The sequence below is a fragment of the Marmota marmota genome, unplaced genomic scaffold (assembly GCF_001458135.2).
Source record: "Marmota marmota marmota unplaced genomic scaffold, marMar, whole genome shotgun sequence".
NCBI lineage: Eukaryota > Metazoa > Chordata > Mammalia > Rodentia > Sciuridae > Marmota > Marmota marmota.
Genome location: NW_025999930.1, coordinates 915,375 through 938,279, shown reverse-complemented (window position 1 = coordinate 938,279; position 22,905 = coordinate 915,375). Strand labels below are relative to the sequence as shown.

At 56.0% G+C, this 22,905-nt stretch overlaps 1 protein-coding gene across 1 annotated transcript in view; it reads left to right on the top strand.

Moving 5' to 3' along the window:
* The window catches only part of Wnk2 (WNK lysine deficient protein kinase 2), a 120,318-nt gene that overhangs the window by 843 nt on the left and 96,570 nt on the right, over positions 1–22,905 (top strand). Inside the window, exon 2 of the mRNA XM_015506253.2 lies at positions 4–304. Coding sequence (XP_015361739.1) covers positions 4–304 — 301 coding nt within the window. The remainder of the gene's footprint in view (positions 1–3; positions 305–22,905) is intronic.

Below are 22,905 nucleotides of genomic sequence, written 5' to 3'. Positions count from 1 at the left end.
CAGCCCGGACCCTGCTGCTGCGGCAACCGCGCAGGTCCCCGACGACGGCCCGCGGGAGGAGGAGGCGGCGGCAGCGAGGCAGGAGGACGCTGGAGCCACCGAGGCGAAGCCCGAGCCCGGGCGCGCACGGAAGGATGAACCAGAGGAGGAGGACGACGACGAGGACGATCTCAAGGCCGTGGCCACCTCTTTGGACGGCCGCTTTCTTAAGTTTGACATCGAGCTGGGCCGGGGCTCCTTCAAGACAGTCTACAAGGGTCTGGACACCGAGACCTGGGTGGAGGTGGCCTGGTGCGAACTGCAGGTGAGGGCTCGCTGCCCGCAGGTGGGCTGTGTGAGAATGCGTCCTTGGGCGCGTCCTTGCTCCTGAGCTGGCCCTAGGCAGCCCTGAGGATGGCGGGGGCTGCCGAGTGTGTCACCTTCTGTGTGGGTGGCCTGTGTGAACAGCGCACAAGAGGCCGATCTGTGTCTGTGCTGACTGGGGCTTGTCAGCCCACTTGATGGCAGAGGTCAATGTTGGGCTTTGTACTGTGTGTGTCCACGCTGTGGGGGGCGTTAGAGAGGGGGCACTTGGGGGCTGTGTACTTTGAAGAGCCCTCCTAACCCACTTCACTGTTCCAATAGAGCCTAGAGGCTGTGTGAGGGCGTCAAGACCTCTCAAAGGGTAGTTTGGGGCCTCTCAACTGCCCTTAAATTAGTAGCTTCCTGTGTCCTGGAAGGTGTAGGTGCCTCAGCCTACAGGCTACAGGACTTCCTCTGACCCAGGGATCTGTGACCCAGGGATGGTGCCTGGTGCTGTCCTGGGACCTGCTGAGCAAGCTTTGGAAGCCCTGTGCATAGCCTCTAGGTGCTCCCAGGGCTCCATCTATTCACCATTTGGATGTGTGAGAGCCCTTAAATCCAAGTCATGCAAAACGCTAGTGGGTTTTTTCCTTCCCTTCTTTTTTCTTGGATGCAAAGGCTCTGGGCGTGCAAATTTCTTAACCTTGCCCTCACGTTCGCTGTGTCAGCCCAGGCCCTGGAAGATTATATAAAAGGCAACCCTAGGCCAGCCTTGGAAGAGGAGGCAGCTCCTGTCACAGGGGGTGTTTACAGGCCCTCCCTCTTTGGGAGGGGGCAGCTGTCAGGCAGAGGCCGGCCTGGGAGAGCGCTGGCTGGAGGTGTAAGCCTACCCTACTGGCCTGTAAAGTTAGCTGGCCTTCCAGGCTGACGCAGGCTGGGCGAGCCAGGGCAAGCTGGGTGCCAGGGCCGCAGGCCACACTGCAGGATGCCTTCATTTTTGGCCCAGAAATGGGATTCAGTTACTGTGTCCTCCAGCCCCTGCAGGGTGACCTGCCCGGGTGTGCAAGCCGGGCTCATGTGGTGGGTGTTGACCTGCCGTGAGCCCTTCCCCCAAGACGAAGAGCTCCAAGGTCTTGCCTCTCCTCCATGGTTCTGTGTGGCTTTGTGTGATGGGGGTCTGTGGTATCCTTCAGGGTCCTTCAGGAGGGGCTGAGGAGATCCTCTCTCCTCCCACCTGCACCACAGATTCTAAGCCTTGCCAAAAGGTGGCCTTGGTGGCAAGGGGTGGCCTTGATGGAATAGAATGGATATGTGGGTGGGGCAGGTTCCGAGGGCTGGGGTCCTGGGGTGTGTGCACCGTGTGTTCCTGCTACCTACGTGAGAGGCAGAGGGGAGGGAGGATCCAGGAAGGGGAAATGAGGATTCTTGGTTCTGGAGCCTGGTAGGAGCTTTGGCTCCCCATCTCCCTGCTCTGGCTAGATGACCAGCATGGCTCTCTGAACACGCACTGGTGCTGTGGCCTCAGAATGCCACTGCGGGCGGAGGGCAGAGGAGTGCTGCAGCAGGCTGGATGTGAGTTAGACCTCTGCAGCCTGAGCCTGCTGATCTGGCTGAGGCAGTGCAGGAGCATATGACTCTGGGAGCTTGTTAATTTCTCCTTCCCTTTAAGGAAAGGCCGTCCGTCCGTTCAGTGGCTGGGTCTGCCTGTGGTGAGCAGGGCAGCGGGGTGGGGCTTGGCCTCCATCCAGGGGTCTTTTCTCCTTGGCTCTAGATAGGAGTGGAAAGGTTGGGGGTAGTTTCTGGACTAGAGAGTGCTGTTCCTTGCCCTGGGGTTACTAGGCACCCCCTCCCAGCTGGTGGGGAAGCTGCCCCCACACTCCCCCAACAAGAGGTGCCTCTCCTGTTCACCCAGGCCGAGGTACATGCCGGGAGGCCACCTCCCTCTGCCTGGACTGATCTGGGAGGGTTTTCTCTGGCAGAGTTCTGAACCTACTTAGAAGAGCCCCTTTATTGAGAACCTCTTGTGTGACAGGTTTAGCCTGGGACCTCCTCATCACAAACCATGAGGTCATGGGGTCATGGAGTAACCTCCTGAGGCCACCCAAGAGGAGTTGGCAAGGGGCATTTTGGGACCAGGGAAGAAGGACATCAGCCTGGAGTGGAGGATGGAACCCACCCAGGGTCCCCTGTGTGGTGACTGGGCTGTGGGGCAGGGCTGAGTGGGGTGATGTAGGCAGCAGGGGTTCTACACGTAAGAAGCCCCTATGTCAGGACGGGGACTAGGGCAGGGGTGTTGGAGTCCTTGAGAGAGGATCACTCCTGGGTGTGGTATAGAGTCAGGCCTCACCAACCAACAGTGCAGAGGGCCTGCCTGGCTGGTGGAGGGCGACAGGTGGCTACTCTTGCTAGCCAGGTTGGCTTTGTGCCAGGGGTGGGTGCCTTCTCGTTGCACAGTGTGGTGAGGTTCATTTTGCCTCCTGGTCCCCCGTGTTTCTGGGCATTGGGAGAGGGGCCTCCTGGGAGTCCAGGTTTGCATGGTGGAGGGACAGTCTGTCAGAGTGTTTGTTGCCTTCAGTCAGGGTGGCCTTGTGGTCTCTGGGTCTCTATTCCTCTCTTCTGGCCCAGAGTGCCTCTGCGGGAGTGGCCTCCCTTTGGGTACGCCGGAATCTGGCTGGTGGCTGTTTCCTTTTCGTGACCTGGTTGGGCTGGGGTCTTCTGGGCCCCTTTCCCCCCACTGGAGACCAGAGAGGTGCATTGCTTGCTGACTCTTTCCAGGGTTCCCTGCTAAGGGGCAGAAATGTCCCAATCTTGGACCTAGCGAGTAGCTTAGAGGACATCTGATTTCCTTCCATGACTTGGTGTTGAAAGAAGTTTGCAGGGAGAACTGTGTGTGCTTATCTCACCTCCAAGGGCAAGATGCCACACCTGAATTCTCTAGAGGGCCAAAGCTGAAACTGGAACTATTATTATTGACGTTATTGTTATTGGTGTGGGGAGTAAGCCATTTAAAAAATAGCTTTTGAGTGAACTTTTATTTTTGGCACCAAAGCGCGTTACAGTGACCATGAAGGAAGTGAAAATACTGTCAGACTCCCATCTCCTTCCCACACCCCTGCTCTTTCCTGGGACTATCCCATGTGGCCTTGGCCCTCTTTGGCCAGCTCTGGTCCTGTATAGATCCCTTTCCCATCAGACAGCCTGCGAGGCAGCTTAGGACTCCCCTGTCGGCTCTGGGCATGGCTACCTGGCTGCTGGGGTCCCACCTGGGCATTGCTCAGCCTTCATCAAGGCTCACCTCTGTGGTGTGGGAGACACGTGCCTGGCAGGGCAAAGTCACAGCACAGGGATGACAGTGCTAGAAGGGGGTGGCACTGAGGGGCTCCTGGCGTGTTGTGGCCACAGAGCGGTGATAGGGAACCTGGTGCATCCCCATGGCTGCCCCTTGGGGTGCCTTGTGTTGGTGAGCCTGTTCCCGCCTCTGGATGTTGACTTTCATGTCTTCCTTAACTCTTGACTACATGGGTGACCGAGATGACACTGTCCCATGTGACTTAGAAATCCCTCTTCCCTTGTTGGCCAGGGGTCCTGGGAAAACGCCCCGGCCACTGTCCAGAACCTGTTGAAGTGGCCTGCTGACTTTTCCTGGCCCTGCCTGCTTCTGCTCTGTCTCTCGGGGACCCTGGGGAAGGGGCGGAAGGGGACGCTGTCCGTGTCCTCTACTTTCAGGAGACGCAGGGTCTCAGACCCTTTGTAACCCTGCCTTCCACAGAAAGCCACTGTGCCCTGTTGGTCTGGGACCTGTGATTCCCTAGATGGTGACTGGGGCCCCATGCAAGGTTCGGGGATCCATCTGCCTTGTGGAGACCTTCATTTGTGACTCTCAGCTCAGCACTGGCTGGGCCCTGGCAGAGCAGGGCCTAAAGAGAATGGGGGCTGGGGTGTCCAGTTCTGCCCTGCTGGAGCCTTGGCAGCTGGAGAATCCGGTAGAGAGGTCCCTGGGCCACCCAAACATGAGAGGGGTCCTCCTGCGGCACTGTGCGGTGGTGATGGCCATCTCAGAGCTGTGTTCCCACCTCTCAAGAGCCTGAATGCTTTGCATCGGTGGCCTTGTGTGGGGGGCCCGACTGCTGCCTGGCCTGCCTTCACGCCCACCCTACTGATGCCCAGAGGGGTGGGGACAGGGGTGGGGGGACACGAGGAAGCAGTGGTGTTCCTCACAGAGACCAGACTCTCTGCAAGGGCTCAGGCTGATTTGACCGGTGGTCGCCTGCCTGTGTGTGTGTGAAACTTCCTGTTGCTTCATTCTGTTGAGGGAGCTGGGATTTGGCACTAGCGGGATGGCAGCGCTGAGTTTATGTTCTTGGGTGAGATGTTTCACGCTTCACCCTGACCGAGGTTTTGTTTTGATTGGTGAGAAAGGCTGGTGCTGGGTGTCCTTAGGCCTGTGGAGATGGCCGTCCTGCCATAGACTCAAGGTCCCCTCCTCCCCCTGAGTGGTGTCGTGAGGTGTGTGTGGTCAGCAATGACTACGAGCAGCCTAAACTGTGGCTGCCATCGTGGGGGGGGGGGGCAGAAGAGGGTGTGGCACTGTGGCTTGTCCCCCGTTGCAAGCCATTTCTGGGCAGTTGGACATGTGCTTTTGAGGTGTCCTCAGAGGCCCTGGACTTCAGAGGTGCCCAGCTGAGCCTGGTTTAGGGACAGGTTGCTGTGTGACTCAGAGTAAGCTGCATTGCCCTTCTGAGCCCTGAGAGAAAGGCCAGGATGGTCTCCCACGTGAGGGGCAAACCTGCATATGCGGCTTGTTTTTCCTGCTGTCCCTTAGCAATGTCTTCTCAGCTCTGTGACCTGTGAGGAAGCCTGAGAGGACAATCAAATATGCCTCCTGCAGCACCAGCACCAGAACTCTCTGTGACAGTAGAGATGGCTGTCTCCGTCGTCTCTCTACATGCCCTGCTGAGCACCCCGCGGGGGCTAGGGCAGGTGGACATCGCATCCTTGATCTTTCCTACAAGAAGTGGGCAGAGTGGCCATGAGATAAAACTGAGGCCTGGGTGACCTTGATGCGGTCATAAGGATGCCAGCCAGGCAAGGCAGGGACCAACTACAAACCAGCTAACGGAAAGGGGCCCAAGAGGCCTGGGGACCTGTTAGGGCTGCACGAGGCCCAGGCGGTGTGTGACTGTTGCTTCATTCTGTTGAGGGAGCTGGGACTTGGCACTAGCTGAATGGCTAAACAGCACTCCGGGGCGAAGGACCTGGGCTAGGTGATGGCTGTGTCAGCCTCAGGCTCCTGGAGTAAGTGTTGGCCGGGGATGCTCCCAGTCACTTGGTCACCTGGAAGGTTGGACCGTTCCTGAGGCTCTCGTCCCCTAACTTGCTTCATTGTTTCGAGGGGTAGCTCTAAGGTGGGGCCAGGCACTGTGGATGTGGGGCCATCTCTCTGCTAGCTAGAGGTGACATCAGAGGAAGGGGCAGGGTTCGGTGCAGGCTGAGCTCCAGACCTGGGAGCACTACAGCGAACAGGACAGATCATGACCCAGAACACAAGATGAGTAGACGTGAGAGCATATTAGCAGATCTGGTGGATACCATGGTGGGGGGAGTGCAAGGTACTTAGGAGGAGGCCCCGAAGAGGGAGGAGCGAGCCACTGAACAGGAAGGCAGAGAACAGACGTGCAAAGGACCTGAGGTTAGAGCCATTTCAGCACAGAGGAGAGCTCAGCCGGTATCAGCCATATAGGGAGATCTGGAGGTATGGCCAGGACTTGGTTTCTTTGAGGGTGGGAGCCATACTGGGGGCTTCTGAGAGAAAAGGAGGGGTGAGAGCAGACTGAGGTTTTGACAGGGTTCCTTGGCTGATGTGGGGACAGGTGGGGGACAAAGGTGGGGCAGGGGGCCAGCCAGCAGGCAAGGCAAAGGGTTCTGCACCTGCAGAGTGGGGCTGGGGTGGGGAGCAGGGTCAGATTCTGGGTGTGTTTGAAGGAGGAGAGCACAGGATTTGCTGCAGGTTGGAACTGAAGGTGGGAGTTGGGGTAACAGCAGAGCTTTGGGCTGGCGGGGTGCGATAGCTGTCCTCTGAGAAGGAGGTGGGAAGTGGATCTGGAGGAGGATCAGGTCCTGGCTCAGAACGTGCTCGACTTCAACCTGACCATCCTGTAGGCAGTGAAGGTGCTCCTCGTGGGGAGCAGGCTCTCTTAGGCAGAACCTATCTTTGGGGGTCTGGGTAGTCAGCTCAGGAGCAAGACTGAACCCCAGAGGAGGGTGGGCCTCAAGTCAGGCCAGGAGAGAGGGGCCAGTTGCCGCAGCCCTGCCCGGAGTGGCTGTCACGAGGTTGGAGGGAGTGCCGTGAAGGGCCGCCTGGGCTTGTCCTGAGCCTGCCACTCAACCTTCCAGAAAGCCTGGATTTGCTGAGAGCGTGGCTCTTCTGCCCCTGTGGGTGTCTCTTGGGGCTTGTGGCTTGAGCCTGGCTTCAGGCCACCGCTGGAAGAAGCCCAAGGTGACGGCACGGGGCTCTGCGTTACTGCTGTGGCGGAGGAGAACTTGACCCAGTCCAGCAGAGTTCTGGGCTGTGTGTCTGGTCTCCTTTGCAGTCTACGTTGGTTGAGCGATTGTGGTGGGATGCGGGGCATTGGAGCCCCACAGCTGGACCAGGAAACTCCACCAAAGATCCTGGCCACGGGGTCCCTGTACAAGCTGTCGTTCCTGGGGAGAAGGTCTGCCCTGGTACAGCATGGGAAGGGCCTGCCTTTCTGAGCCTTGGTTTGCTCCTGTGTGCAGGGGGATGGTGCTAGCTGACCCTATGGCCACAGGACAGTTGAGAGAAGCATCAGCCAGAGCGTACCCTTTTCTCACCTCCTGAAAAAGGTCCGGATGAGATGTGCAGTGGAGAGCAAGCAGCTTGAACCTGGTGGGGCTGGTTGTGCCCCTGCCCTTGTGTGATGCAAGGGGCAGCAGAGCCTGAGGCACCTGGGCTGCCGTTGTCTTACCATTTGAGCTGCAGATAAGGAAAAGTGTGTGAACGGCACTTTTGAAAAGCAAGTCAGGATCTGCCTCTGACCATGGAGAATCTAGGACTATGAGTTGGGGGAACCCTCTCTGGGTAGAGAAGCCCTGAGAGGAGAGGATGGTGAAGTTTTGAAGTGTGGCAACCGGAAGGTTGTTGAACTAGATCCAGTGGTGAATACCTGTAATTCCACCTACTCAGGAGACTGAGGCAGGAGGATCGAAAGTTAGAGGCTAGCCTCAGGAACTCAGTGAGACCTTGTCTCAAAATATAAAAGGTTGTGATGTAGCTCAGTGGTACAAAATTAAAAAAAAAAAAAAAAAAGATTGTTGTAAGTTTTCCTGTGCTTCCAGGAGTTTTCCCATCCAGTTCTATTCCTGGAGGACCGAATTCTAAGAATTTCTTTAAGTATTTGATTACTACCTCTGATTTAAGTTAGCTTCCATTAAATATATCCTAGAATTTTTTGGAAAAGACTAAAAGTGTTCAGTGTGGTATTGGAGGAAGGGTGGATGGATAGATCAATGGAACAGAATAGAGAGCCCAGAAATAGATCCACACAGGGAAAGCCAAGTGATCTTTGATAAAAGAGCAAAGATATTTCAACGGAGCAAAGATAGTCTTTTCTTTTTCTGGTACCAGGGATCGAACCCAGGGGCACTGCACCACTGAGCCACATAACAGCTCTTTTTTATTTTGAGACGGGGTCTCGCTGAGTTGCTAAAGGCCTCACTAAGTTGCTGAGGCTGGCTTTGAACTTGTGATCCTCCTGCCTTAGCCTCCCGAGCTGCTGGGATTACAGGTGTGCACCACCGTGCAGAGCAACATGGTGTTTTTCAACAAGGGGTCAATTGGACATCTATATGCAAAACACCAAATCTAGTGCTGGGCATGTACTGAGCAGTAAAGCACTCACCTAGCATGTGCAAGGTTCTGGATTCAGTCTCCAGTACCAGGAAAAAACAATCTGGACAGAGACCTTACCTTCTTCACAAAATTAACTTAAAATCGAACACAGACCTAAGTGTGAAATTCAAAGCTGTAAAGCTCCTAGAAGATAATGTAGGAGAAAATCTAGGTGACCTTGGGTTTGGCAATGATTATTTTAGATACAACACCAGAGGCACAGTCCGTGAAAGAAATGATTGATAAGCTGGACTGCATTAAAATTAAAAAAAAAAAAAAAAAAACTGGTCTGTGAAAGACACTGTTAAGAGAATGAGAAGACCGGTCCCAGACTGGGAGAAAATATTTGCAAAGGGAACTTCTGATAAAGGATCCTTCCAAAACACACAAAGAACTTTTGAAACTCAACAATAAGAAAACAAACAACCAGATTTTAAAAAGTAGGCCAAAAATGTGAACAGACACCTCACCAAAGATGATATCCAGATAGCCAATAAGCATATGAAAAGATGCTTAATATCATATGTCAACAGGGAAATGCAAATTAAAGCCACAGTGAGATACTGGTAGACCTCTAGTAGAACGGTCCAGCTCCAGAACTCTGACAACACCAAACGCCGGTGACGACGTGGAGCCAGTAAACCCTCCTTCATGCATGGTGGGAATTCAAAATGGCGCAGCCACTTTGGAAGACTGGCAGTTTCTTACAATATGAAACATATTCTTACCAAACAACCCAGCAATCTCTTTCCTTGGTATTTACCCAAACATGAAACATTGAAAACATGTCCACACAAAAACCTACACACGGATGTTTATAGCAGCTTTATTCATAATTGTCAAAACTTGGAAGCAACCAAGATGCCCTTCAGAAGACGCATGGGTAAATCAACTGTGGTACATCCAGACAATGGAATGCTACATAGCACTGAAAAGAATGGCGCTATCAAGCCATGGAGAGACCTGGAGGAATCTTCTACGCGGATGCCTAAGTCAGAGAAGTCAGTCTGGAAAGCCCACGTGCTGTATGATGGCAGCGATCTGACGTGCTGCAAGGAGTGAAGCCACCGAGGCAGTAAGGACGAACAGTTGCCAGAGGTCAGGGAGGACAGGGATAATGAGGTGGAGCACCCACCCAGGATTTTTAAGGCAGTAAAACTAGTCTGTGTGATCGAATAGTGGCAGCTACATGTCATTTCCATTTGTTCAAACCCACAGACTCTCTAACCCCGAGAGTAAACTTTGGACTTCAGTGAATAATGAAGTATCTATTTTGGGTCATTGATTGTAATAAACTTACCACATCAAGGCAAGCTGTTAACAGTAGGAGAGCCTGTGTGGGTGTGTGGGAGTGCAGGGAACTCTGTACTGTCTGCACAACCCTCCCGGAAACCTACAACTTCTCTGTAAAGGAATGAATTGATTTTTAAAAAGGAATACAACTGTGTGAAAGAAGTTAAGTTTGCAAACACTGGGAAAAAAAAGTCACCTGTAATTCATGAATACAGTTACTTTTTTTTTGGTTCTGGGGATTGAACTCAGGGGCACTTGACCACTAAGCCACATCCCCAGCCCTATTCTGTATTTTATTTAGAGACAGGGTCTCACTTGAGTTGCTTAGGGCCTCACTCTTGATGAGGCTGGCTTTGAACTTGCGATCCTCCTGCCTCAGCCTCCAGAGCTGCCGGGATGACAGGCATGCGCCACTGCACCTGGCTGAATACAGATGCTTTTATTTTTCATATTATATTCTTGTTCTTGTTCACATATATCTCTCTATATTTTTTAAAACAATGCAGCTGCAATGTCAGCTTTTAAAAATCGATTTTTTTTACTTGTTTCTAGATCATCTTTTAAAGTTGTTGGCTAGTGAGGGGGGGAGCAAGGATTCTGGGTTTGCTCCTGGTTTTTGACCTACTATTCTGGCCCCATGGGCTCTTTCTTTTTCAGAGAGGCCAGCCCTGCCCTGCTCTCGGGGAGGTGGGGGCAGAGCTGGACAGAGCCTTCTGGTCATGGGGAGGTGGTCCTGGGTCCAGGGCTCCCTGAGCATGTGCTTCCAGGGCCTCTGAGTCGAGGGTCTTTGTGTCCTCATGGAAACGCTGGGGGGCCCAGGTAGATGGCCCCCTCCCACCCACCTCCCTGAGCACCTGGGCAGCTGGCCACGAGAGTATTCAGGGTGCATTGTATCCAGGATGATTCTAGAGGTTAAAGATGTGGACAGGAATACTTTTCAAACGTGAGGGCCAGCAGGCCAGCAGGGTGGAGACGGGGCTCAGGACACTGGGCAAGAGGCTCGGTGACCTGAGTCCTGGTGAGTTTGCCCAGGGCTGCTTCTGTGTGGGGCCCCAGGGGCCTCTTGGAGGGAGGTCCAGGCCTGGAGCCCAGACCTGTAGGACACCCAGGTGTAGCCAGGACATCCATTGGCCAAGGGCAGGAAGGGAAGGGAGGAAGTTCTGGTTTGCTGAGGACTTTCTTGGGTTCTGAGCTCATGTGTGAGCCCATTGGTCCTTAGAATTCTGTTTTCAGTGAGGAGAAAGGAGACCCAGAGGGCAGCTCACGTCCAAGCCGGAATCGCGGCTCACGCCACTTCGTGCGGGCCCTTTCTCCTGCTGTGTCCCATTTGCAGAAAGGGCGGCTGTCGCTAGATAGGCTTGAGGAGCGTTGGACGAGGCACCCCCATGGTAGACTTAGCAGAGTCTTTAGAACGCCCCGGTGTTGGGAAGCTCTGCGGGCGGCTGGGAGACAAGGGTCCCCACAGCTTCTTTTCTTTGCACAGGTGTCTTGTGAGATCAGAGTGGGCTCTGAGGAGGGGTGCGCCTGTGGGGGTCTGCTAGCGGCGAAGATCTTCCTGCTGTTTCTTGGCACCACTGCAAGAGATGGGGCCTCCTGAATCATGGGTGACGGTGCCGTGAGCAGAGCTCGGAGCGACGCGGGGATGCTTCGCTCTGGAGCCCCCACCTGTCGCAGGCCAGAAGCCGCTCTGGAGGGGCCATGCTCGCTCCAGTGTCCTTGCTCTCCTGGTTCTTCTGTGCTTGCTCATGGTGGGTGGGCTGCGGAAATTCTCAGCTGTGAGCCAGTGGTGCTGAGCAGTGCCAGCCTTTCCCTAGAAACTGAAATCTGCAGATGGCAGCCAGTTGAGGGCCCTCTAGGCAGCTTAGCAGTGTCAGCAGGGACATGGCATTTTCTCTTTCTCTTAAACTCTCCTCAGATGTCTTGGCAGTTGGTTGCCACCTACTTCCAAGAGGGCTGCCACAGCTCCAGGCTTGTAAACGCTTTGAAGGCAGGAAGCAAGTGAGGAGCTGGTTAGGTAGGGGCTAGTAGAGTCTCTTTCTCAAATGACTCTGCCCATATATTTTTTTTTTTTTTTTTGGTTGTTCAAAACATTACACAGCTCATGACATATCATCTTCCATACATTTGATTCAAGTGGGTTATGAACTCCCATTTTTTACCCCAAATACAAGTTGCAGAATCACATCGGTTACACATCCACATTTTTACATAATGCCCTATTAGTGACTGTTGTATTCTGCTACCTTTCCTATCCCCTACTATCCCCCCTCCCCTTCCCTCTCTACCCCATCTGCCCATATTTTAATCCATAAAATATTTATCCATGATCCTACTTGATTTCTCTGGTTAGAACTGGATCCTATGGCCTCTCTAGCTGCAGGGGTATCTGGAAAAGGCTTGGTTGGTGTCGCTGGCTTTGATCTCTTCCCTGGGCTGGGCAGCGTGGATTCCGGTTGGCTAGGAGGGAGTGGCAGGTTGTGTGGTAGGGAGGTGCCTGCCGTCTGTCTTGGTTAATTCCTCCCTCCAGACTCAGCTGGTGCCTGTGAGCGAGGGCACCTCCTCTGCCCGGGCTCATCCCCCACACAGAACATCCTGCACCCCAGCACGCCTGAGTACTCCTCCCTGCCCACACCCTGACCCCCAGGCACCTACAGTCCTTTCCTTCTTGTGTGGGCTGCTCCCAGCTCGCCACCTGCCACCCCAGCCCGCTGTCACAGCTTTCTCTGCCTTGCCACCATGCAGGCTTCTTTACCTGTAACCATTTACTCTGACAAACTTAAACCCAGGAGCCGTTGGAGTCACCGTCGTATTTCACAACATCTCCTCTACGGCTGCATCTCTGTGTCCGGGTTTTTTCTGACCTAGTTTTGATTCCCCCTGAATACTTCAGCAGGCGTCTCCCGACAGGAACGAGGACACGTCCCAGCAGAGCCAGGACACAGCCTCGCGCTTGGGTCTGGCTGGACAGATCCGATTGCGTGTTGTCTGGTGTGTGGACCATGCTTCCCGGGGGGGAGGGGCTCTTCCTGCTTTTCCCTGTTGGGATCTAAGAAATAACCAGGGGTTCTGTGTTGGGTCTGCTTGTCGCGTCTCTATTCACCCAGTGGTTGTTTTTCCACCTGTTGGCATTGTGTCTGGAGGGCTCAGGGCCAAGGGTCTCATAGAGACCCCCATCTGGTCTGCATGGAGCCAGTTCATGCATTTCTGGTGCTGGTGCTGTGCATGCAGGTCGCAGAGGCAGACAGGCCTCTCCTGCAGGGGACCAGAGCGCTGCGATTGCAGAAGTAACCATGCCGAGCCCCCTCTGTGCACTGGGGACAGGTCACTTCCCGGGGTCGGGGGGAGTCCTGCCATTTTCCCCTTTCTGAGGCAGAAACAGGAACAGGGAAACCAGGACGTCAGAGCGGGGACCTGCTCCAGCACAGGGCCATGGCGCAGCCCGAGGAGGCTGACCTCAGGCCCTGGCTGTATGGGCTCGGGCCTCAGCTTTGTCTGAAGCGGAATCATTAGTGCTGCCAGGACACAATGTCCTGGGGTGCTCTGAGCAGCTGGCTGGAGGACACTGCCCAGGAGACCATCTGCCACCTGTCCACCGGCTCTGGGTGGGGCCCTTGTGGCTTCCTCAGGCCTCACCGGGTGCCTGTCACCTAGGGCAGGGCTGTGTGTGGGGTCTGGTTGTCCACCCCACCTGCCAGTTCTGGGCCTGCTCCACGGAGGAGGGGTGCCCCGGTGTGGGGTTTCACAGGGGCAGAGGGTGTGGCTACCGTTGGAGGGGCTGTCCCTAGGGAGGTGATGGGACAGACACCAAAGAGGTGCAGGTGGAACTGTCCAGAAGCTCTCCTCCGACACAGCAGTTTCCGTGCTGGTCGAAGCCCTTCTTGTCTGATTTAGATATTCTTGGGTCGTTTTTCACAGTTGTGGCATCTTTGCTAATGTGTGTGGTGAAGGTAAATGGTGCCAACCATTCTAGGGTCCTCCCTCCCCTTACCTAATCCTGCCCAGCTTCTTGAGGCCTGGGCACTGAGCTGGGCAGCTTGGGCAGAGTCTCACCACGTTGTGAGTCAGGCCTGGGGTCAGCCCCGCCTGCCATCCCCTTACTGGTGGGTTTGAGGTAGACCAAGACCTAGCTCAGCTCTGCCTGGCTCCCTTTCAGCTGGACATAGACCTTTGCACCCTCTTGGCTGGGCCTGTGGCTTGCTGCCCTTATGTGGTCCTGATACTCATCCTCCATTGGGTGCAGCTTCTGAGCTTGGCTGTGCCAGGGCCACCCACACGTCCCAGAAGGTGGTGGCCAAAGCCTGGAGTCTTGGGGGAGGTGCCTTGGCTACTCTGATGGTCCCAGGGCTGAGCTATGATGCTTCCCGCATCCTCTGGTCTGGACTGGAGACCTCCCTGCAAGTATCAGCCAGGGTCAGTGACTACAGATGCTCCCCAATCCCCACATACCCCCGCGTGGTCAGCAGGGCTCATACCCCTGGTGGCCAAGCGGTGCCCTGGGCTGCCTTCTTGAGTCCTCACATCAGGAAACCCTCTGGCCAGGTCAGCCAGAGCAAGGCTGCTGACTTCTGCCCGGAGAAGTCCAGGGAATTTCTTCTCTTAAAAGGAGACGTTTGAACTGGGGAGTGAACTTGGCTCTTTTGAAAGAAATGGAGAAAGTTGATGTTGGCGGAGAGTGAGGAGGCAAGCACGCAAGGGTTTCAGAGTCCCCTCCTCCCGAGGCCTTTGTAGCCCAGTGACGGACCTAACCTGGTTATCCCTGGGTGAGAGTCCCCTGCCTCTGACCTTCACAGGCAACCAAAGCCAGAAGAAGGATGTTGTGCGCAGCTGGCTGCCTCATCCCAGGCCTGGCTGGGGTGCCTCCCGTGCCCACTGTGAGCACCCGAGTGCACGGGTAGCGTGTTTGGAGACGGGAGGCAGGGTCCTAGCACCACCTCTCTTTCTGCTGGCTGGGCAGTGTCCCGTGTGCAGGCTAGCCCCAGCGGGTGTGCTGTCCCTGTGTGCATGGCAGGGGCTGCATGGGGGCCTCTGATTGTCTCTGACCCCCACGAGTGGAGATGATGCTGTACCCAGGGGTAGTCTCACTTGGGTCAGTAAAGATGGTGGGAGGGGCCATGATACACACCCTAACGGCTTGTTCTGGGGTCTCCCTGCTGCCCAGCCATGCTTGCTGGCTGCTGTGTCCAGAGTTGAGGTCCAGGGTGGGTCTGCCTGATGGCTGCCTGTACCCTCTCCCACCTGACTTAACGGCCATTCAAGTTCAATAGGAACACAAATGGCGGAACGGGGGCGATAGCATGTGGCATTAGGGTGCAGTGGCTGTGCCTTTGCCATTTGTAAAAAGAGGCACAAAGTGAATCCGCCGAGATAGCCGCACTTAGGAGGAGGGTGGGATGGGGTGGAGGGAAAAGGGTGGAACGCGGAGACCAATAGCTCGAAGAGAATGCAGCAGAACCGAGGAAGAAGGAAAGCAGAGAATCAGGCTTTCAAGCTGAAAGGACCAGGCGATAATCTCTAGAAGTTTAGGAAGATAAGATGCCACAATGACAGAAGGGTCATTCTGTCTTCCCCTCTCTGGATCCTCAGGGACAGTCCCCATGCGTGCAGCCCCTCCCCCACCTGTGGACCCCTGTGCTCCTTGGGATGCTGTTTGCTGCCCACAGAGACCCTGAGCAGCAGCCTATTCATGGATGAACCTGCCCTAGCATTCCCTGGGGGAGGTGGGTGGACACTGTCCTGGTCCTCCACTGCCCAAGGCCCTGCCTGCCAGCCCAGTGGCTGGGCACGCTCTGTGAGTTCTCTCGAGGCAGCATGGAGGATGGGCCGGCATGTGCTGGCCCAGAGCTCGAGGGAGCAGGGCCAGGGTCTCTACCCAGCCCCGCTGGCTGCTAGCCCTGGGCACTGGGTCCAGACACCCAGGACTTGAACCCCTGGTGGGATGTGGTCGGAGGCCCTGGGGACAGTGACTTTCCCTGCAGGAAGCAGTCTGGCCTCTGGCCTGGGCCTCCTGGGCCTCCCAGAGCCTTCCAGGTGTTTGGGACCGGCTGTCTCACCTGTGCCTCCCTCCCCACCCCCTCGTCCTGGGAAGAGCCCGCTTGGCTCTCGACTGGCTGAAATGACCTGTCAGCCTTTGTAAATATTTGATGACGGCAAGGATAGAAAGACAAAGGCATGGTCTGTTCTCCGAGGGGAGCGAGAGGAGATGGTGACATTGGAACGTTCCAGCCCTGCTGGCTGCTTCCCTGAGCAGTTTACGGAAGGTTTTCAGGAAGGCCCTTTGTGTCTCTCCGCTGCAGGCCACAGCACAACCCCCCAGGCCTGGCAGGGCTGGGGGTGGGGTGCGGTTGCCAAGTCCCCACCTGGAGACCTGGTCGGAGGTGCCCCATGTCACTGTGGGGTCTTGCCCTCTGGCTCCACCTACCACATACTCTGGGCTCTGGGGGCGTGGGGGATAAGGGGTGATCTGGGTGTGACACTGTCCCCTCATAGTCCAGAGGGCCCAGTGCTCAGCTGTACTGTGGACCTCTGGTGGGCTTGGTTGTCACGGGTGCAGCTCACGCCCCTAGGCCTTGTCCTGTGGCCTGACCCCAGCCTCCAGCCGTGCTGTGTGTGAGGGCTCCCTGCTGGCCTCTGCTGGGTGCTGTGCACACGTGTGTGGGTGTGTCCCCTTGGCTCTTCTGCCAGGGAACCGGTCTGTCCTGACGGTGTTTCTGTGGGAAAGAGGAGCCCTTTGATGGGGACTTGGGGGAAGCACCTGTCCTGTGGGCCTGGGGACACCTTCTGCTGGGAAGGGATTGGAACTACTGGGGGCCTGAGGGCACCACACTGGGAGGGCTGGGCATTTGCATGGCCTTTCATCCCGTTGGTGCTGGATCAGGAGGGTGGATGGTGGCTGCAGCTGGCCAGTCCTCCCGTTGCCCGTGAGGTTGGCAGGCAGCTTTTCCAGGGCTTGGGGACACCGAGGCCTGTGTGGGTCACGCTCGCTATGGCTGGCTGTCCTCGTGGGGGTCCTGTAGGGTCCCCCTGGGTAGACATTGCCCTTTCCCCTTCAAGGACCACATCTGATGATGTCTGTGAGGCTGGTGTCCAAGTGGCAGCTGTTGGGGCTGGGAAGAAGGGCTGTCCAGGGTCTGTGTCCACATCGGCAGTGGGAGGGTGGGGGCTGTGGTATGCATGGGCAGCCATGTCCCTGCTGGAGGGGCCCGGCCCAGGGCCTCCTGGGGGATCAGAGAGGCCCTTCCTGGGGGCTGTGGTCTGACTGAGCCTGGAGCCTGGGTGTCCTTTGCTGAGGGGCCCTGGTGTGCCAAGGGTTTGGCCCAGGGGGTAGTGCGCTGTTCAGGATTGTGGATGGACAGGGACTGCATGGGCAGGTGGCCTGGGGAGGCAGTGAGTGTGGTGACCCTGGAGGATGCTGGGGAGGTGGGGCTGGCTGGAGGGAGGTGCTGGGGGAGGATTCTTTCTTTCAGTGAAAAGCAAATTAAAGCGGAGTCACCTCCTGGCTGTCGGCTGGCCATAGAGGAGGGTGGGAGGGGAAGGAGTTGGCCAGGAGAGGGTCTGGTGGGGGCGGGGGTGAGGGAGCCCGATCAAGGAAGCAGCCACGTCCTGGTCCCCAGAACCTGTGGACATGAGATCATATGCAGTGAAAGGGACTCTGCAGATGGACTAAGGGTCTTGATACGGGGAGGTTGTCCTGGATACTGTGGGGCCTGGTCTCCTCGGCAGAGTCCACCCAAGTGGGAGATGGGGGGCGGCCAGGGTCTGAAGGAGGTGTGAGTGTGGAAGAGGGAGCAAAGGGTCATCAGACTCCGCTCCTGTGGAAGGTGGAAAGGGGTGGGGACAGCTTCTCTGCAACCCCGGGGTCGTCACCTCTGCTAACCCTCGGCTTTGCCAGGTGAGACCAGCCTCACCCTCTGGCCTCCACGGGTGTGAGAGTAAGTGTGTGTTGTTGTGAGCCCAGTTTGTGGTGGTTTGTTCCTGAAGCTGGGGGACATTAGTGCAGCCTGGATGCTGCCCCTGCTGGCCAGCACCGCAGGCCAGTGGACAGAGCACAGCCCAGGGCTGGATGCCTAGCAGAGTGGGAGTGTTTGGAGGGCGTTCTGAGCAGGACCTGGAGCCATGTGGGACATTCTTGGGAGGGAGTGTCGGAGGATGGCTGAGTGGTGTGGGGGATGTTCTACTGAGTGCTGGAGAGGTCGGCAGAGAAGGCAAAACCTCACTCAGGGAGTGTTCGAACAGGCTTCCCAGTCAGGTGGGTAGTAGGGAGCCCTTGAAGGTTCTTGGGGGAGGGTATATGAAAGCAGTTTTAGGCACGTGTAGCTGTGTACAAGGTCCTGAGGGGCAGAGGGCGGGGAGCCCATTCCTCCTTCCCCACAGCTCATACTCACGGTCCTGCAGGGGAGGTAGACAGCAGTGGGCAGATGTCGAGGCCCTGCAGGCTGGAGGGCTGGTGGCACTACAAGCCCCAGGGCAAGAAGCTAACAGAGACCAGGTGTGGACTGGGCCAGACCGGGGGTCAGTGAGTACAGGACTCAGGGCTCTCTGCAGGGGAGTTCACATCAGAAATGTGCTGACATCTGAGAAGGACCCTGCTTCTTTCCTGCCAGTGACCACAGATTTTACTGCTGAGCAAACTGTCCCCACGGCTTTATCTGCTGATCACTTTCACCAATCCCTGGGAGAGGCACTGGAGGCCCGGAGGGCTGTGGGTCCTCCCTATCCCAGGGTCAAGCAGAGGGCCACTGTGTCCCCATAGTGTCAGCAGGGGGTCAGAGTCAGCCCCTGGTCGGGGAGGGGCGGCCATGGGGAAGAGTGGAGCCGGCCAGGCCTGCAGGTCCAAGGGCAGTGGACCAAGGCTTGGCCTCAGACCCCCATTGCCTGGAGAGGACCCCAAAGGCCAGCCCACTCTTCTCTCCCATTCCAGCTGCCCCCCTCCATCCACCTTGGCCCCCTTTCCACCTTTCCATTCCCCCAGTCCCTCTAGCTGTCCCCCTCGCAGTCCCCCACCAGCTGACCGGCCCCCTCTCTGTCCGTCTCTGTGCCCTGTCTGGAGCCTGGTCTCCATAGCAACGGTTGCTGCTGTGGAAGCTGCCGCCTGCTGAGCCTCATCCCATGGGGAGGTATTTTTGGCACTGCTGAGGGATTTTATTTTATCTTTGGTGTTGACTTTTACTCTTTGAGTGGCATAGAGATGGGACGGCGCTGGAGAAGACTCCTGTGGGGTCACCTGCTCCTGCAGGCCTTTCCCGCCGTACCTGTGAGTGCAGGGCCGCTCTGTGATGTGCATACTTTTTGGACAGCAGGTCTTGGCTCCAGTCACACTAGAGGCCCTGGTCAGCTCTAAAATGGGTGTGACCAGGAGCACCCCAGGGTGGGGGCGGGGATCTGAGACCCCATGCTGAGCCTCAGGCTGCAGTTTTGCAAGATTCTGCCCTTTGCTCATTTTACAGATAAGGAAGTGGCTGTTGCTAAGAGTGGGGCCACCAGGGCTTCTCTGATGCCTTCCCATCTTCTCCCAGGATCCCCTGAGCACCATCTGTGTTGGGGTCAGTATTCTTGCCCCAGCAAGGGCCCATTTCTCCCCGGTCAGGGCTGTCCCTTTAGCTCTTGGTGCTGCTGGGAGATTTGGTGGATGGACCAACAGCAGATGTGAGTGCCACATTCTGAGTCACCTTCAGTGACTGGATGTATGTGGATCAAGGGCATGGGGAACTGCCTCCCTTTCCATTCTCCTGGCCTGCGTAGGTGAGGACAGGTGACCCTCTCCTTTACTACCTTGAGACTCCAGGGATGAGCAACAGCCCTGCCCTGTGGCCCCTGTTGCCCCTAGTAGGCTTGTGGCCATGTGGCTGGTAGAGTGGGTGGGGTGGGTCCTGGGAGCCAGTGCTGACCCTGAGTAGCACGTGCTGATTGTGGTCCATCCTGCACCTGTGCCTCAGGGTACCTACCTTTGGGGGAGATGGTGGGAGGGGCTGTGCCCTCTGGGGAGGCATCCTGGGTACCTCCTGCTTCCCAAGGTCCTTCTTGTCTCTTGGGGGATGTGCCCTGGCAGTGACTGGGTGTGTAAGAGCCAGGATAGTGAGAGGAGTCCTGTGTCCAGGAGGAGGCAGCGAGTTCACTCTGCCTTTTCCCCTCCACCTGCAAAGGCCCAGGGACTCCCCACGCCCCCACATCTCATCTGGTGAGTAAGAATGACTTGCAGCTTGAGGGAGCCATGAGCTGCTCACAAAACCCACCCTGTGCCAGGCCCTCTCTCGACCCGACAGCCTGTCCCCAGAGGGTAGTGCCTGGGGTGCCCGAATCAGGCTGATTAATGACCAGAACACACAGTGACCACCTGGCTCTCAAGGGAAATCTCAAGCAGCTTGGCAAGAAGTGCCTGACTAATCTCGGGGCCCGCCTTCACGTAGCTACCAGGTCTCCCGGTGACTTTTATTTCTCACTCAAACCCTTAGGCCTAGATAACATCAGGTGGCAGAGACCTGTGTCAGATCTCTCATCTGCCATTTCCCCACAGGCAGGAGACGGACCCCCAGCTGTCCAGCTGCACTCAGGACCCTGGCACTCGGCAGGCCACGGTTGCTCCGTGCCTGCTTAGGGTGCTGGGTGGGCCTCCCAGGAGGAGACTGACAGGTGGCAGAAGCCCAGGGAGAAGCGGCCAGGGTTTTCCAGCGTTGGTAATTCTGTCTCCAGCAAGTGCACTGTGCAAACCCTGAGGCCATTTATAGAGCAGATGCCAAAGGGAGCACTTGAGGAATCAAACTCCATGGTAACCTCGCCCGGGAAATGAAAATAGCCTCGCTGTAAACACTCGGCTGCCGCCTAGGTCACGAGCTGGTCCCGGCGCCCATGTGGCCCTGGACACTTGCTGGCTGGCTTGCTAGGTGCTGTCTTTTTTTGGTTTTGTGAAGTTCAGCAGACTGCAGAGAATTGGTGGCATAGAGGCCAGGAGAAAGCCCTGTGGGTTCTGGAGGAGCGAAGCGACCATACTTGGCTTTGGTTTTGCTCTGGGGTGTGGAGTTGGCGTGAGAAGCTCTGTGCCCTTTCCGTATAGCACCCACTGCCTTCTTCCCTGTCCAGGGGCTTCATGACTGCCCCCAGGGACCCTTGTTTCTGTTGCCAGGCCCTCTTGGGTGTCCGGTTTTTCTTGCTGTTATAAATAGCAACACAATGACGATTCCCAGATAAGACACACAGGCTGCTCGGTTTGGGATGGTTTCCCCATGGAGGCGACCGAGGTCACATTCCCAGGTGAGCCAAGACTTTGGAGATATTGTGTGTCCCTATGATGGCGCCCTGCCGGAACAGGCTTTTACTGCTGAAAGGGGCATTTTGGGGTTAACGTTATCTGACACCCTCTTACTCTGTATTCTAAGAAAAGTTGGAAAACAGTAGAGAAATACATTTTTCTAGAGAAAAGAGAACCACCCACACTGTTTCACCAAAGTGAGCCCTCGCTTCTGTGTGTCCTGCCACTCAAGTGGCTCTTCTCCCTGTGTGTGTGTGTCCTCTGAATGCTTGTGTTCCCCTTGTATGTGTCCGCATACACGCACAGGGCTGCTTTCCCTCTGACAGTGTCCGTGGCTGCCACAGCAGCCCAGTGCTTTCACCATGATGCTTCCAAGGACACGGCGGCTGGGTTATGGGACAGTGGCCTTTAAACACTTAGGAGTAGCTTTTCTTGTTCCAAAACATTCCCAGAGAAAAGCTTCTGGATAGCTGAGCAGGAGGACATAGGCCTGTGATCTGTGGAGACTGGCCGTGGGCCACTTCCATCTGAGGTGGGTGCAGGGCCCTCTGGGAGCCGGGGATTTGGCACCGATGTTGTGTCTGCCTCTTGGTGGGGGATGACTCTGGCTCAAGGTCAGGAAGTGCTGGTCCCTACACCCACTGCCCAGCTGTTCAACTGCCAGGCGTGGACAGAATGGCTATCAGACCAGAGCCTGCTGGTCTCTGCTCTGGATGGCCTTGGGGGATAGGGCAGGCCACATGGCCCAGGGGTGTGGCTGGCATGCTCCTGCCAGCCCAGTCTCTTCCCTGAGGAAGGCCTCAAGTACCTTAATTTGGGACATCGTGGGTCTCTCTGGTCTTGGTTTATTACCATCACTTCCAGGGATTTGTAGGGCTCATGGTGGCATCTCTAAGGACAGCTGAGTGGAGAGTGGGGCAGCTCCTAGAGTTGTGCTCAAATAGCAGGGACACATTTGCATTGTGGCAGAAGGGGGGCTCTGGTGTCCAACATACCTACAGTTGGCCTTGGCTGTGGACCTCAGACTGGCCACCTGCTAGCCTTCCTGGGCCCCTCAGATGAGGGTGGAGAGAGTGCTGGTGCCTTCCCTGACCTTACCAAAAAGGGGGGGGGGTCACTAACCATGGATCAGGAGGCCATGATGTGACATGATGTGACGTGTGACACAAGACAGCAGAATGCCGTGTGCCCTAAGATGGCTATTGTGATATGACAGGTTGTGTGGGACATAACACTGGTGTGATGGGTGATATCGTGTGCTGTGTACTGTGATGTGACAGTGTCGTGTGATACATGAGACAGGACACTTGACACAAGGTGTCATGATGTGTGATGTGTGTGCTACGTGCTGTGTGGCATGCCATGTGTTGTGATAGGACATAGCATGAAGCATATGACACACTGTACATGTCAGGTACCTGACATGTGACATGAGCTGTGTGTTGTGATGTGTGACATGTGTGTAGCTTGTGATGCATGATAGGACAGGAGATGAGGGACCCCTGAATGTCCAGGTGCCTGGGGTTCAAGGATCTTCCACCTGTGGGACCTGGAGACTCCCCAGAGGGAGGAGGTGGCTGGGATTCACTTGCTGACCAACATCTTGAAAAACCAGCCTCTATCTCAGAGCAAAGCCTGTCCAAGGAAGGGACATGGCCTTAGTCCTTGGAAAAATCCAAAGAGCACTCCTAAGCACATTCCCACCCTGCTAAGTGGTTTATCTACAAATAACAGGAGAGATCTGCAGAGCCAGGTGTCCCTGACTCAGTCAGGCTAGGTGGGGATCCATAGCAGCCCCCTAGCAGCCACCAATCAGCATGAGACAGGGAAATACCTGGGATGCCAGATGACCCTCCCAGTAGTTTATGGTGGTTGATAACATGTTGGGAAACCATGTAGTTCAGCACGTACATCCCTCATGGCTTAAACCAATCAGTTCAAATGAATACCCCTTTTGTACTGACCAATCACCCCTACCCAACTTGTTCCCGCCAGTGAATGTGCTAATCATGTTTTAGAGTTGTTATTTGATTTTCCCGTGGTGTGTGATGATTTGCTAAGGGATGCTATGATGTATGTGAAGTCCCTGCCTTCTCCAAAAAATGTATAAAACTGCTGCAAACCCTGGGCTCGGGGCCTCTCAGCGTCACCAGTTGCTGTGTGTGTGCGCGGAGGACCG